The sequence below is a fragment of the Acomys minous genome (genome assembly GCF_964271855.1).
Source record: "Acomys minous genome assembly, chromosome: 11".
Taxonomy (NCBI): domain Eukaryota; kingdom Metazoa; phylum Chordata; class Mammalia; order Rodentia; family Muridae; genus Acomys; species Acomys minous.
Window position 1 is genome coordinate 109,856,671 of NC_140492.1, and position 16,775 is coordinate 109,873,445.

General features: G+C 45.2%; 1 protein-coding gene across 2 annotated transcripts; it reads left to right on the forward strand.

Annotated features, from left to right (window-relative positions):
• The first annotated feature begins 11,043 nt into the window (after window positions 1-11,043).
• On the forward strand, window positions 11,044-13,993 carry LOC311608379 (uncharacterized protein). 2 transcript variants are annotated; one of them, XM_084800816.1, is made up of 3 exons: window positions 11,044-11,234; window positions 11,783-12,438; window positions 13,121-13,993. In XM_084800816.1, the coding sequence occupies exons 1-3, from the start codon at window positions 11,054-11,056 to the stop codon at window positions 13,265-13,267; spliced, it is 984 nt and encodes a 327-aa protein (XP_084656942.1). In that variant the 5' UTR covers window positions 11,044-11,053; the 3' UTR covers window positions 13,268-13,993. The 2 variants fall into 2 exon arrangements, with proteins under 2 accessions (XP_084656942.1, XP_084656943.1); XM_084800817.1 differs by lacking the exon at window positions 11,044-11,234 and adding an exon at window positions 11,241-11,363.
• The last annotated feature ends 2,782 nt before the right edge of the window (window positions 13,994-16,775 follow it).

Consider the following 16,775-nt stretch of genomic DNA (forward strand, 5'->3'; position numbering starts at 1 on the left):
TAAGGAATGTGCTCAGTTCAAGTTTAAACAATTCAACTGGAGTAATCATAGCTAGAATAATTATCTTAAAGGTCTCGAGTTTAAAACAACAACACTAGGAGGAGAGATCTGGCCCAAGAACAGGTTTGAGGAAGAAGGAAAATCTACAACCATTACAGAGAGCCTTTTGTTCACCAGCATTGACTCCGGACAGTTCCAGAAAGAGTCACCCTGCTGATCATGGCAGTCCCAGAAGGACACAGCCAGGACACCTACAGTAGCTGAGGCTGTCCTTTAACTCCTAATCCTTGATCCTTCCGCCTCCACTTCCAAATCTGGGTTTACTGACATGTGACACCACACCTGGCAAACTTTATAGGTATATCATAACGACAGTCAGGACAGTTTTCTTTTTTCTTTTTGTAAATATATTTTATTAGTTTATTCATATTACATTTCAATTGTTATCAAGACAGTTTTCTATCATTTTTTTTTCTAGTTTTGAAAGACTAATCCTCCCATATGAACTTAAGGAGATACAAATTTATCAGATGATTTCATCTAGGCATAATTTTAGGAGCACAGTCATATCAAATGGAACTTAAACATTTAAATACAAAATACAAAACAGTGGAAACACTAGAGTCAAATACCGACTGACCTAGTTTAGGATCTGCTAATAATATTTTGCCAGTTTTACCTCGTATCTGTTTTCTTTCCTTTCTCTTGTTCTTTTCCTTCCTTTTTTGGGAGGGAGTGGCAGAGTTTTATATGTAATCTTCCCCGGGCTGTCCTTAGTAACCCAAGCTGCGTTTACAGCCATAATCTTTATGCTTCATTCAGCCTTCGGAGTTCTGGGGTTTTATAGTCTACGCCACCAAATTGTTTCTCTCTTGCTTCTTCTTCTTCTTTTTTTTTTTTTAATCAGTTGATGGATGACATTTGGTATGCTTTCAACCCTCAGCTGTCACAGATAACACTGCTGTGTTTTTCTGTAAAGGGACATTGCCATCTCTCACAGGTGTGTACTTAGAGAAGGAATTAGTTTGTGTGTGTGGGGTCACACACTGACTCTATGTTTAATGTTTTTAAACTCTGCCAGTGGAGTTTCCAAAATGGCCCCACCATTTTACGCTCCCAAAGATAATGTCCGGGGGCTCCAGGTTCTGCGCACTCATGGCTGTTAGTCTTTTTTGATTACTCTCTTCATGAACATGAGGTGATATTTTGTTGTGATACGGGTTCGTTTTTCTAATGGCTAATGACACTGAGTAATTTTCCACATTGCCCTTACCATCCACTTATCTTCTTTGAAGCAACAGGTGTTGCCACCTTTTCTTTCTTTCTTTCTTTCTTTTTTTCTTCCCACTTTAGTTCTGTATATTTGTACTGTGAAGCTGTGACATCTTCTTCCTGGGCATAATATCCATCCCTCCTCCAGTATTGTGCTTGAAATTGTGGGTTTTTTTCCCCCCAGCGCTTCTTTCTCTCCAGCTCTCAGTGCAGTGGACTGGACTGTACCAGTTGTGCAAGCACTCCCTCATGGCTGTGTCTTGGTGGCCTCGGCTGTGTCCAGGGGCTTCCGGGTTTCCTGGGTGCTTCCCACCCCCTCCCGTGTGGTGATTTGATCAAGCATTCCTGCACCGCTCAGCCCATGGCTGGACTCAGGCTTTTGCGCTTAGCTTTGCGCTGGAGGAAAAGATCAGCTCCCCAAAAGGGAAGGGGCTCCCCAACTCTCTTCTTTCTTAGGACCCAGATTTACAGAGCAAGCTAATTTGAGTTCACACCTCACTTGCGAAGGCCATATCTCTTGTCCCCGAGAGGATTAAACTCTACCGCTGAGACACTCTGCTCACCGTAATTGTTTTGCCCGGTGACATTCTGTATTTGAAATTCCTTCGTATTTTCTGGAACAAGGTTTCCTTTCGCCCCTCCCTCCCTCCCTCCCTCCCTCCCTCCCTCCCTCCCTTCCTTCCTTCCTTCCGCCTTCCCTTCATTCCTTCCTTCCTTTTCTCTCCCTCCCGTCCTAACTTCTTTCTTTTCCCTTTTCTTTTTGAGACAGGGCCTCACTCTGTAGCCCGGACTGGTTCAGAACTTGGGGTTACCCTCTTGCCTCAACCTTCTGAGTGCTGAGCTTCCAGGTGTGCTGCATCGTGGCTGGGTCGCATCAGTTGCCATCACACAACTGTTAGGAGCGGAACCTGGATCCCCAGCGTGCCTCTGAGATGCAGCTATGGCAGCATACACCTGTAATCCCAGCCTGGGGAGACAAAGACAAGAGGCTCCCTGGGGCTTGCTGACCAACCAGCCTAGCCAAACGGTGGCCTCCAGGTTCAGTGAGAGAATTTGTCTAAAAAAAAAAAAAAACAAAAAAAAACAAAAAAAACTGAAGAGACACCAGATGTCAACTCTGGTCCCCACACAGGTGCACAGACACACCCACATACTTTCACCCCTCCCACACACCCCTGTACACACAGATATGCAAATAACAACAGCAATAATAATTTAATAATTATTATTTAATAACTATTATTATTTAATAATAGTTATTAAATAATAATAACAATAATTATTATCTTGGTTTTTCCAGACAGGGTTTCTCTGTGTAGCCTTGGCTGTCCTAGACTCGATTTGTGGACCAGGCTGACCTCAAACTCACAGCGATCCGCCTGCCTCCGCCTCCGGAGTGCTGGGATTAAAGGCGTGCGCCACTATGCCTGGCTTCAGATATGCAAATTCTTACAACCACATACACTCCCCTGACAAGTCACTTGCATTTTGAGGGAAAATGATCGGATAGTTCTAGAGAATTATAGAGGAAGCAGCGCTTTTCACATTCCAGCGTATATCCACGTCAGCTGAGGAAGTCACACAGGATCTGCTGGCCCTTCCTGAAGCTTTTCATCTGTAGAGCCGGGGTGAGACCTGAGAACGGGTTTCCTTGAGCCGCTCCAGGGGTGGTTCTGTTTATCCGGGACTGCACTTTGAGGACGGGTGTATAGGGCACAGCAGTCTCAGCCTTTGACAAACCTCTGTCTCCAAAAATGTTTACATTATGATTCGTAACAGTGGCAAAATTACAGTTATGCAGTAGCAACGAAAGTGATGTTATGGTTGGGGTCAGCGCAACATGAGGAAGTGTATGAAAGGGTCGCAGCGTCAGCAAGGTTGAGAACCACTGTTACGGAGAAAAGAGTAGACTTTTGGTTCTTTCTTTCTTTTTCTTTTTTTTTTCTTGGTTTTCAAGACATGGTTTCTCTGTGTAGCCTTGGCTGTCCTGGACTCACTCTTAGACCAGGCTGGCCTCGAACTCACAGAGATCCACCTGCCTCTGCCTCCCAAGTGCTGGGATTAAAGGCTTGTGCCACCACGCCTGGCAGGTTTTTGGTTCTTAAGAGTCACAGTTGCCCCACTTATCCAACAAGCTTTTGTTTGCTTTTAACCTTTTTAACCAGCATGCCAAGGAGTAGGTTTCATTTTGGCATTTCATATAAAAGACGCTCATCTTCCGTCTTCCTTCCTGGCTTGTCCCCTGCTGGTCCCTTCCACCCTCAGGAATCACCACTCTGCTTTCATAGCACTTGTGGAATCAATCTAATATGTCAGCACCTTTGGTAACCTCTCCTTTCAGGACATTAAATTTGTGCTTAAATTGTCAGTGAGGAAGCCAGTGAGGCAGTCAGCTTGTCAATGCTAAGGCATGGGTGGGGGAGGGGGGAGGAGGAGGGAGGGGGTGGAGTTCTGGGATCTCTTTATTTGGTTTCAGTAACATTTAACCGACACTGGATCCTAAAGGCTCTAGAACACCTTAACACCTTAATACTTAAGATTTACATCTCTGGTTCTCTGCCTCTTAAAAATAACCAGCTCAATCGATAGTTGGCTGTCTTAATGATGACAACCAACAGGATGCGTGAGCCAGATAGAAGGGCCAAATGTCAGCATCATCTGAAAACTAGTGGAGGTTCTTCCCTGAGTTTAGCACAGGGTGATACCCAGCAGGGAAACTGCGTGGTCCTTCTAGGTTAAATACTCAAGTATAAATGGGCTATCACAGGTGATAGGCTAAGCAAACTTGGTGATCCCACAGCTGACTTTTCCCTGTAAATTCCTTTGCCAAAGGCAGAAGACCCTGAAGGTGCGGAGTCATCTCTTGCTTGGGACTGTCCTGAGAAGCTGAATTAGTACTTACGAGATCACTGGGAGCCGCGGAATCTTGGCCCCACTGAGCCAGAATTTGCTTCTTAACCTACCTGGTTCAAGCATGCTAAAGCCCAAAAGTTGAAGGCTTCTGTATTTAAAGACGCAAGTTGGGTGGGTGGATGGATGGGGGGACGGGTGATCCCTTTAGGGGTCACTCACCACACTCTGAGTGGCAGAGCATCTCTGTCTTCTGTGCTTCTTAAGGTGAGTGTCTTTGGGGCTGGAGAGATGGTTTAGGGCAGCTGTTCTCCCCCTTCCGAATGCTGCGACCCTCTAACACATTTCCTCCTGTCATGGTGACCCATCCATAACGTCACTTTCACTGTTACTTCATAACTGTAATTTTGCTACGGTTATGGACTGTAATGTAAACATATGACATTTCCGATGGTTTTAGGCAACCCCTGTGAAGAGGTCGCTACCCACGGATTCATAACCATCGGCTTAGGGGTTAAGAGTACTGAATGCTTTCCCGGAGGACCTGGGTTTAATTCTCAGCACCCAGTGGCAGCTCACGACTGTCTAACTCCAGTCCTAGGGGGTCCCAATGCCTTCATCTAACCTTCTTGAACAGTGCATGGGAATAGTACACAGACATACACGCAGACAAGACACGGTACACATAAAAGAAAAATGCGAAAAAGACACGTGAGTATCTTTGAAGCAGCCTAGTTTTGCTAATACTTCAGTAGGGATACGATTCATTGACACCTTACAGGCCCTACAGAGGCTATCATTGTGGGGAACGGAAGACAAAGGCAGCACAGTCGTAGCTCCCAGAGTGACATAATTTGACAGGCATTGTTACAGAGCAATTGGGATTGTATCTGATCGAAGCCCCAAAGAGTGACATTCACCAGTCAGCTGACAGATAACTCACGAACAGGAGGTCAGAACTCAACTTTTACAAAATTGCCTTTATTTGAAAAATAACAAAGCAATAAAAAACTGACAAAATTATTTATATGGAACACATCCTGCTACCCTAAGTAGTTATTTATTAAAACAGTCACATGTTCATTGGTAGGCATTGTATTGTAAGCTACGGGTACAAATGATCAGTGGAAAAGATACATACTTGGTTTGTGTGTGTGTGCGTGTGTGTGTGATTTATCAGAATGCGTGTTTGAATCAATGTGTCCTGGAGTTTGTCTAACTTCAAATATGGGAACAGACTTTTCAAGGTTTGGGCATTCCTATCTCAGTTCCAAACAGTGCCATGCAGAGAGATGGAAACGCTGTGACTCTACTGGTTTAGGATAAGTGGTAAGTGATCTTGAAGTCTGGGTAGCTTGATAAGACATAGCAGACATGGATGTGAAACACCCTGTCCTAACACCGTATTAATCCAGGCTTATATGAAGGAAGCCCACCATTTGTCTGCTCACTCATATTTATTTATTTTTTATTTTCAATTATGATTTTTCCTAACTAGTTGCTCAGGCTACAGTTGCAACGAGATGTTATTTCCTGTTGTCTCCAGAGCTTGAGCACAGACTCCTTTCATGTGTTACTCTTTCCTGAGAGGAGATAAGCACAGGGCTTCCACAAGCTATATCTTATCTCTCTCCTTTCATCTTCTTCCGTTCTCTAAGCTCAAGGGTCTGGAATCCTTACTTGGAGCTTGATGCTATCCGTGAGCATTTCCCACATGTACTGGCTTAATGACAGCCTGATTTCTTAGTAGAAAGAAAAGTCTGAATATTTTTGTTAATCCAGTCCTACTTCAGGTATATTAAAATCTCAATGCATATTTAATGATTTGGGTTAAGTCCTTCTAGGTACCCAGTTTTTGAAATATTTTTTCTGGGGTTTGAAGGACAGACTCAGTGGTTAAGGATGTTTACTGATCCCGTAGAGGACCAGAGTGCAGAGGTTCTGATACCTTCTGGTATCTCCACCTGCCTCTCTGTCCATCTCTCTCTGCCTCTCTGTCTTTGTGTGTGTCTCTCTCTGTCTCTCTTTCTCTCTCCTTCACACACACACATACACACACACACACATACACACCTAAAACTTTTTTTTTTCACATTACAGCCATTCAACAATATCTACCAAGGACACTTGTACATGGGTGTTCAATGCTGCTGTATAAATACACACTTGGTCTCTGCTCCGAGGGCCTTTTCAGACTAGCAGGGGAGAAGCAACAATCATATTTGAAGCAACACATTTGAAGCAGCAACCATAAGATGGAAAGACACTATTGGAGCCAGTGGACAGGAACCCTTTCGTTTACTGGTCAGTATGGGGATAATTTACTAGGCTTTTCAGGCTCAGCTTCCCTGGGTTCTGGCATTAGGCTTCCTGGACACGAAGCCTTTCCACACTGTTTTGTAAGGAGTGTGGCTGTGGATAGTTTAAGAGACCATTTGCTCGTCATTTTCATCATCTGAGAAACAAACAGAACAATTAAGCCTTTTGTATAAAGCCATCACCAAGATCACACACGTTAATATGCTGGGAGCCCTAGAGTTAGTAATAGCAGTATTTGCATGTACTATGTGAATGTTATTTATGGTTATCACCCTTATCTTCAAGTAAGTCCAGTATGAGCACACAGGGAGATCTCCACAGATAATCCATTGGGAGCAGGAAGAACACACTAAAAATAGAATTCCTGTGTATTTTTAATTTTTCTTATTCTATCGCTATGGTTTTGTGCTTTAGAATGTATTTGCAATGCTTGTAGTTTTATTTATATAATTTATATTTATTTAAGAACTTAAGTGTTATTATTTATTATTATTATTGTGTGTGTATGTGTGTGTGGTCAGGTTACACATATGAAGGGCAGAGGACAACTTGGTGAATTTGTTCTCTTCTTCTTCTTCTACATGGGCTCTGGGCATTGAACTCAGGCCTTCAGGCTCTCCTAGCAAGCGTCTTAACCAGCTGCACCATCTTGCCAGCCCTGCTTTCTTAATGGCTGAACATGACTATAATTATTTTTTATTGGCAAGGTATTCAAGGAACCTTAAGGATGATTGTGTTCTGGGTGCACATGACACCCCATCCAGAGAAGGGACGTGATATCCACAGGGACAGAATGGTATTGTGAGGGCCCATGGCTACCAGCATCGGCCCTAGCCATCCCCCCAGGCCTTTGTCGGGCCTTGCAAGATCCTGGAGGAGTTGGCTCTTACTTTCTTAGCCTATGTTCTCAGCCCACACTCTTAGCTGTGACACGATGTGACACATGAGATATAATCCATGCCAATTTGAGGTGTCCATATCATTGGCCAACACTTTCTCCAGAGTGACTGTTAACAAATGATCTTTTTTTTTTCTTGATGCTGGCTTTTCTTGCAAACAAGAAAGGCCTCTGAGAAGAGTATGAAGACATTTACCATAGAGAGCAATCTGGCTTCTCTGCCTGATTCCTTTTCAGATTTTCCCATGTAAAAGAAGCTAACAAAACAACAGCTGCTTAGCCACAAATTGGGAAAACAAGCTCTCATACCGGATGGCTATTGATGGCTCTTACTTAAAGCAATTTACACATTCACGAAGCAGTTCCCTTCACACATTCACACTTGGTACAGCGTTTGAAGCCTTGCTGAGAATTTGAAGATTAATTTATGTAAACAAAGAGGAGACTCGGGTTTGCTAGAAATTCCATAAGCTCACTACATATCTAATTGGAGTTCTGTAAAAAATCTGCTCGTTAAAAAGCAGAGAACATAAGCTCCGAGAAGAGGTTATCATCGCTTTCTCACTGGACAGGAAAACAACAGAGGGGCTGGTGGTAATTAGTGGGCTGCTTGGGAACACACAAATTATTTGCTTTCAGAGTTAGTTTTCTGCCCTTAGCTTTAAAAAGTACCCATTCCTTTACCAAAGCTCATTTTTTTCTAAATTGAGCTTCTTTCTTTCTTTCCTTCCTTCCTTCTTTCTTTCTTTTTCTTTCTTTTTTTCTTTCCTTCCTTCTTCTTTATCTTCTTCTTCTCCTCCTCCTCCTCCACCACCACCACCACCACCACCATCATCGTCATGATCATTATTTGAGACAAGGTTTCATGAAGCACAGGCTGGCCACAAATTTTCTTTGTACCAGAAGATGACTTTGAACTTCTGATCTTCCTGCCTCCACCCTTGTATATTGTTGAGATTACAGACCTAAGCAATCATGCCTGGTTTGGGTGGTACTGGGGACTGAATTTAGGGCTTCCTGTGTGCTAATTAAGCGCTAGACTAGCTGAGCCATATCTCTAGCCTTCTATGTCATGATGTATTTTATTTTATTTTATTTGAGAGAGGTCCTTCCCCACCCCCGCAACATAATATTTTTATTATTTGGGAATTTGTTCTCTGATCACACTCGCTTTCCAACCCTCCAGGTTCACTCTCCCACCCTTGTGCTCTCCCCCAGAGAAGAAGAAAAAATACACCAAGTCCAGTTTGTGTTGTCCATATAGTGATTGGAGCATGGTCAAACTCACAGTGGCTAGCCCTTTAAAGAAAACTGAGTCCTTCCCCAACTCCAGCCCCAGCATCCTCCAGAACCATTTAAAGTGGCAGAGCTCACATCTGCATCTTTATCACAATTGTTAAGGACTCTCTTCAATAGCTTCCTGTCAGGACTATTTCTTTTTCTTTTTCCTTTGGAGAGAGGGTATTGGGGATTACTATGCAGCGCCAACTGTCCTGCAAATAGATGCATGGATATGTTTATCTAGCCTTGAGCTCATAGAGATCTGTTTGGCTCTGCCTCCTGAATGCTGTGATTAAAGGAGCGGACCATCACACCTGGCAATATCTCATGATTTTTTTTTTTAAAGGGCCAAAGTCCAGAGAAACTGGGGAAGTCACTGAGCCCTGTTGTGCCTTGGTCTGTACGTTCATTTCTCTATTTTGCCAGCTATAAAACAAATATTTGAATGCTGACTTCATAAGCTTTTTGTATTGCTGTGTGAGTTCACAAGCTGATGCCAGGAAATTTTTGTTTAAAATGGAATATCTGTCTGTCTGTCTGTCTATCTATCTATCTATCTATCTGGTTTTTCAAGACAGGGTTTCTCTGTGTAGCCTTGGCTGTCCTAGACTCTCTTTGTAGATAAGGCTGTCCTCAAATTCACAGATATCCGCCTATCTCTGCCTCCCAAGGGCTGGGATTAAAGTGTGTGCCACCACCTGATAAACTGTGGTCATAATCATAGGCTCAATTTTCTTATCAATTATATTTTATTATGAACTTATTAAACGAGCCTACCTCCCTAACAACCCGACTAACCCAAACAATCGGAAAAGGATATTAAAGAACTTGATACTGAAACCTTAAGGATATCCGTTCCAAGGAATGACTCTCCTGGCGTAGTCAGCAGGACTTCAGCAGACCAGCAATTCCCCCAAAGTTGCTGCTGGAAACCAGGAACAGCAGCTGGAACCTCAAGCCTCAGTTAGAGTCCAGAGCCTTGAAACTTTTCCTGGAGCAGTTCTCTTTAGGAGCCTCTTGAAGGGTAGGGATGAACAGCCAAAACCCAACCAAAAACCTCCTCTTCTGTTTTGGGCACACACACACACACACACACACACACACACACACACACACACACACAGACATACATACCCACTCAGTCTATTCAAGGATGTTTTTCACTAAGCTCTCCCATGAAGTAGTTTGACTTCATTTAAGTGGTAAACATTCTGCCCTCTTCTCCATCCTATACTTGGGATCAAAACAGAAACAGGATTCTCCATCCTTCACATGGTGGAGGAGGAGGTCCTCTTCTGTCAGAAGTCTAGGAGAGGGAAATAGGGAGAAAGATGGAGGGGGGGGGGGAAGAATGGGAAGATAAAAGTTATACAATTAATCTGAATGAATTATAATAAAAAATGATACTTTTAAAAAAAGTTGTGCACCACCGTGCCCATCGCTGATTTGATCTTTTAATAAAAGCAAGTATTACACAGGTAGGCTAATGCATGAATGAAACACATCTAACACTGTGTGCTTAATTGATAGGTTCATTTTTTATACTCACATATGTGTGTAATGTGCTCATAACAATCACTGTGTCTTGACTCTTGAATAGGATTGTGTTGGCATCTCCTGGTCATTTTGTCATTTTTGTATTGTTTTGAGGATTCACATTTTTCCTCTCCTTGAACACAATTAAGAAAATGTGGGCACTTAATTTGATACTTCCAGGTTTTGTGAGTTTTACCCTTTTAACGTGAAGCAATTTCTGTAAGAGTTCCAGAGTTTGCAACGCCAAGGCACCACTTATTTCTACTGAGAGGACATACTTACTAGGTGTTTTCTATGTATTGGCTGTGGTGTAGACAATGTGTATCAGCGGTCCTCAAAGTTTAGTCTCAGGACCAGCAGCCTCAGCATCGTCTGGGAACTTTCTAGAAAGTTAACTTCTCAGATTCCATTAGCTGATGGAAAACCCTGGCAAGGGTCCCAGCAGTCTCTGTTTTAACAAACACTGAGACTGTTCTGTTGTCTGAAGTTTGAGAGCCAAGCTCTGGAGGACTCAAGGTTGAGATAGAGTGCATCTGGTTTAGTCTCCGTTCCTGTCTTTGCTGTAGCCTTTGGATCGACACCTTTCCATCGGTTTGCGTACTCCATGTAAACGCACCTGACTAGTAATTACGTCATTGCCCATCCCAAGTGTAGTTTGAGAAAAAGCCTGTGTGATAACTTCCCCATCTCTACTGTATAAGCAGGTTCTGATGCTGTCCTCGGAATGGCGCACCCTCCCACCTGAATGCACTGTTTCCTGGATTCCCAATAAGGCCCAAGCTGTGCTGGGGTAGGGGGTCGAGGGGGGTGGGGTGGGTGGGGAACCGATGGCCCACACCTGGGTAGGTGAGTATTTAAAGGCAGAAGGTGGGGCTGTGAGCTTTGAGGAGTGGCGTGATGGCGGCTTACTTAGGCATGGGTGGCAGCTCTTGGCTTAGCCGCTGGCTTTTTGTTCTGGGCCTCTGGTACGTGAACTTCAGCTGGGTGCAGCCATTGGAATGTCCTGCTCACATTCTGCCTTCTCGCTTAAATGAGATCTTTTCTTCCAGACAACATGGGTTTACCCTCACATCTAAAGGTGACGTACTCTAACTTTCTTTCTTCGACAGGGAGGCGATAATCCACGTCTGGTAGCAGTTTGTGTTGTGGGCCTAGTAGGGAAACATAGGCATTTGGATCTATTGGGTGTAGCCCATGGAGTTACTAGGTAAGAACACTTACTCAGCTCGGTCTTCTGGCTTCAGCTCTTTGGGGGCCCTGAGGTAGGATGGCCTAAGACTTCATGGCAGGTTCCCTAATGTTCTGTGTGCAAAGATGTTCTAAACTATGGTAGGCCAGCCAACAACTCTACTGTGCTATGAAACTTGACAGGGCAAGTGGCTTGTCCTGGGTCATATGGTATCTGTGTGGTCACCAGCCCCGAGGCTGTCATCCTCTGATTTAATTCGAGCTGTGGGATTGAAAGCCATGAGGATGAGCATGGGATTGGTTGCCATGGAATCAGGAGCTGGCACCATGGGTGTGTGTGCACAGCTGGATCTGCTAAGTCTGGGGAGTGGTAGGGAGTTAAGCCTTCTCCGCGGATCTGTGATAGCAACTTCCTGAAACTTCCCTCGGTCCCCACAGGCACCCAGTTCCTACATAGCTACTGGCTTCTGCAGTTCGAAGTGGCTCCCTTCTTGGGTACGTCTGGAATACAGCTCTGGGCCTGGGTTCCAATTCCTCCTCATGCCTCTGAGCTCATTCTTGAGTTCAAGGACCATCAAAGAGAGCCACAGAGGACCCTCCTGGGTACTTTCCCCATTATCTTTTCATCCTACCAGTCGGAAGGAGGCTGGTTATTGGAGATCTATTGTTTGCTGATGTATTGGATGGAGCTGGTGCCTATCCTCCTGGCAGAAGAGAAGCCTGTCTCCACCGATGCCTCGGAAGCCATCCTGTGGCAGTGTTCCGGCACCCAGGACGACCGAGACGTAGTGCTGCTGTGGATATCCCAGTCCTACTCACAACCACCTCTGTTCCACCTGCCTTACATCCATGAGCCCTTTCTCCCTGATGTGGAGCAGCTGATCTTAGGCCAGCATCACCAGGCGATGGATTGTGGCCAGGGTCATCTCTCCGCAGAGAAGCTCTGTCACCTGCAGGAGCGGAAGGTGAACCTGCACAGGGCTTCGTGGGGCCAGTGCATTGTGGCACCGAAAACGTTCAACTTCCCTTCCTGTCAAGGAGTCTGCCTGGCCCTGGACAGTGAGCTCCTTCACTCCAATTTTGAATGCTATAAGGTATAAAAGGAAGCCTTGGTTTTGTTTTGGGTTATGTCGGAATAGCACTAAATGTTCAACTCTCTCGGCATGTCTCCTTTTGAGCCAAAGAAGCCGGTGAAGGTGGGGCTAATGAAATTGGCACTAGAGTAGTCTGTCATGTCTTTCCTCAATGTGATTTTTGTTGTTGCTTGTTTTTTGTTTTTTGATTTTTCAAAACAGGGTTTCTCTGTGTAGCCTTGGCTGTCCTGGACTCACTTTGTAGACCAGGCTGGCCTCGAACTCACAGAGATCTGCCTGCCTCTGCCTCCCAGAGTGCTGGGATTACAGGAGTGCACACCACCTCCCCAGTGTGACCTTATTTACTATAGTTTTTGTTCACAATTAACACCTCTAGGTTTGTTTCTGTTCTATTTTGAGATGGGTTCTCCCTATGTAGCACTGGCTGTTCTGGAACTTACTATGTAGACCAGGCTGGCCTTGAACTCACAGAGATCAACCTACCTCTCCTCTGCTTTAATTAATTAAAGGAGTGAGTTCACCATGCCCAGCTGAATACCTCCAGGTTTTATTAAAAGATCGTTCTGAAGTCCTAATCTGGAGGCGTGTCTCATGTACCCAATTCCCCTTCCTACTCCCACCTGTCGTGTTTGCTGTAGCCAGGGCTACAACAGGCTTCACCTTTCTGTCATTTGTTCTGCAGAAGGAGGCGCCCACCTGCTCCCGGCTCTTCCAGGCCTGTAGTCCTGTTAAGGTCCGCCTTTTCTCCTTGATGATCCAGGATGACGAATACAGGATGAGCGTGCACCATGTGAACACTTCCCTGATAGAGAAATGTGGCTGCTCCTGAGATACCCTGGAGCCTCCTGGGGGTCTGTCTGGCAGCCACTTAAGGCTTAGGCATCTATCTGTTGAGGATCTGCTCTCCAGAGCTCTTTGGTGGTCGGTGAGGGGATTTGGTTTCTCTTTTTCCAAAGCACAGTAAAGATGGGGTTGCAGGAGTCACCCCTCCATGGATCCTTCTCTTTATGGGCAGAACCCCCTTACTGCTCTTCTCAGACTTGGTGTCACCGAGGAGCTAGGCACAGTGGGTATCCAGCTGTGAGAGCTGTCTGGCATGAACTGTCTAGGGAGGCTAGGTTTTATGGCCATCTTTGAGGACACATAAGGGAAGAGGAACTCGAATGAATGTCTTTATCTTCCGTGTTGGGCTGAAACCATCCTGCTTAAGTGGGGCTCTCTTTTGCGTTTTTCCAGGGCGTTCTGCTATTCTCAGTATAGGTTTGGGGCTGTTACGATCTAGCTTTGGAATGACAGTTCCCTTTAGGCCAGCACTCCTGGCCTCTGGAGTGAGTGAAAATTCTGTCGAAGGGACTGTTGTGTCACAGGTTAGCTATGAGTGCAGGGCACCAAGGCCCTCACCACCTTTGGATTAGTGCGGGAGGCCTTTTGTCTCATGGGAGTACTAGATGTCACTGTTTAAGAAATTTCCTACCTGATAACTTTAACTTAATGGAAATTAGCTTTTTTATTCTGTTCAATAAAATTAAACAAAATAAAATAAAATGCTATACTATCACTTAAGAGCCTTATATTTTTATTTTTTATTTTTATGCAACTCAGTAATTTTTACTGCAACTGGAAGACAGTACATCACAGAGACTTTATGGTTGGTCCGGGGAAGAAGTGTTATTTACAATACATGATGAAGTGGTTTGGCTTTAGCAATATGATTATGGGTGAAGAACACAAAACACCGTACGGATCACCCCTAAGCAACACCAAATCCCTCGGCTGATAGTTCCATTTCCACAGAGCTGCTTCAGGTTAATGCAAACACCACCGAATATCATTTTTTTCTCTTTTATGGTTCTCCCCTTCTGTTCATGTTATTGGCGGCTTCATACAGAAATACAGAAAAAAAATTGGCTTCTAAAGAAATTATTACTCTTGTAAATTAATTTGGCCCTGTAGACCTGTTGGCCAGGAGAAGTCGGGCGACCCTAAGATTCACCCACAAACCTCATTGTCTTCTGCTTTATTACTGCTTTATTATCATGCTTTTGTTTTCTGTAAAATCAAAAAGACTCAGATTCCCCACCTCCCTTTCCTTGAGTCAGCGGATTCCAGTGTGGACTCCATGCCAAAATCATCTTCAGTTTTGGGGTAGAGGAGAAACGCTTTGACCTTCAACATCATATGCGCTGTCCCCTCAACAGGAAGGCAAGAGGAGATCTCAACATTGCTTTGTGACCCTGTCTCGGGGGCCGGTCATAGCCCTGCATCTGTGTGGGGCGGTTGTCGCGGGAGGGCTGGTTTTACAGAAGGCTCTGGGGTGGTGGTCCGAGCTTTGCTTTTCTTGGACTCTGTCTTGGTAGGAACTGGGGTTTCTAAAGCACACATGAATGCCCAAAGCTTCTGTCAGTCTTAGGTAGATTTTCTTTTCTTTTCTTTTTTTTTTTTTTTTTTGGTAGTGGTTTCTAGATTTTTAAAGGAAGGGGGAAGGAGGGAGGAAGGCGAAGGGAGAGAGAGGGGGAGGAGGAAGGAGGAGACTATACAAATACCTATCAATAGGTATTTAATATGTATTTGCATTAATGAATGGAGTACAGCTGTTCACAGTGGATGAGAGCCCCACAGACATGACTCGCGGGAAGAAGACAGACACAGAAAAGAAGGGATTTGTGAGACGCGGCATTTGCATAGAAGGAAAAATGGCAAGATCAGGACGTGTACTTTCATTACATTTATGGAGGAGAGTAGGCTGATCAGCCTAGCCTGAAGGTTAGCTGGGGCTATAGCTGAGTGAAGAGGGAGATACTATAGTTTTGCAAGATGACGAGTGTTGGAGCTGGATGGTGGTGATAATCACCTGACTATGTTATCCTAACTGTGCATTTAAACTGGCAGAAGGAGGGCCGGAGAGACCGCTCAGTGGTGAAGGACTCTCGCAGAGGACTCCTGTTCGAGTCCCAGCACCATCAGCTGATGGCTCACGACTGCCTGTAGGGGGATCCGATGCCTCTGGCCTCCATGGGTACCTACACTCATGGACACAACCCCTGGCCCCCTGCACCCCCCATCCCCCAGACACACAACTAAAAAATAAAAATAAATCTTCAGAATCTATTTTTAAAAGGGGCTGGTTATGATGCTGCAGACACTCAGGAAGCAGCAGACCTCAGTGAGTCTAGATCAGCCTGGTCTATGCTGTGAGTTCTGTGTATGTAGTGAGGTCTATCTGTGGAGACCTTGTCTCAGACCAATGGTTAAGGTAGTAAATTATATATATGTCTTATCACACTTAAAATATCTAGCACTTAAACAGAGCGCTACCGGATAATGGCCGCTGCTAGCTGGAGGTGGAGCTAACGTGTCTGGAAGAGAGAACGGGAATGGGGAACTCTGAAAGTATAGAATGTTCTGGATGTTTTTTTTTTTTTTTAAAAAATTCACTTTTTATCCCAATCGTAGCCACCACCTCCTGTCCTCCTGTTCCCACCCTTCCTCTCTCTAACCCTTCCTCCTCAGAAAAGGGAACCTCGCTCAGCCTACCTGGGCACATCAAGTCCCACCAGAACTGAGCTCATCCTCTTCCACTGAGGCCAGGCAAGGCAGCCCCACCAGTGGGAAGTGATCAAAGGCAGGCAACAGAGTCCATGTCAGAGACAGCCCCTGCTCCCCTTACTAGGGGACCCACACGAGGACTAAGCTGCCCATCGACCACATCTGTGTAGGGGGCCTAGGTCCAGTCCATGTATGGTCCTAGGTTGGTGTTTCAGTTTCCGTATGACTCCTGTACCCAGGTTACTTGACCCTGTTGGTCTTCTTGGGGCGTTCTTGTCCCTTCCAGTTCCTTCAATCTTTCTCTCCACTTTTCCACAAGGCTCCTCACACTCCGCCTAGTGTTTGGCTATATATAGGTCTCCGCATCTGTTTCAGTCTACTGCTAGGTTCTCAGAGGACGGCTATGCTGGGTTCCCATCTGCAAGCATAGCAGAACGTCATTAACAGTGTCCGGGGTTGGCTGTCTCCCGTGGGGTGGGTCTCAAGTTGGGCCAGGCATCGGTTGGACCTTCCCTCAATCTCTGGTCTAACTTTATCTGTATATCTTGTAGGCCCGGGTAACGTTTGGGTCCAAGTTTTTGTAGCTGGTTTGGGGTTCCCCTCCTTCCACCAGGAGTCCTGTCTGGCTAGGAGGCAGTCTCTTCAGTCTCCATGACCCCTGCTACCAGGAGTCATAACTAGAGTCACCCCCACATCCTCACAGAGCCTACCCTATTGTAGGTCTCCAGGAACGCCCACCCCGCGCCCTGCCCTGTTTCTCTTCTCTCTCCAAGCCTTCTGCCCTTCCGCCT

Coding starts and splice junctions, on each gene's coding strand:
- LOC311608379 (XM_084800816.1), top strand. CDS start 11,054: ATGGCGGCTTACTTAGGCATGGGTGGCAGCTCTTGGCTTAGCCGCTGG. Junction 11,235..11,782: donor GTTTACCCTCACATCTAAAG/GTGACGTACTCT, acceptor CGGTCCCCACAG/GCACCCAGTTCCTACATAGC. Junction 12,439..13,120: donor CCAATTTTGAATGCTATAAG/GTATAAAAGGAA, acceptor TTTGTTCTGCAG/AAGGAGGCGCCCACCTGCTC.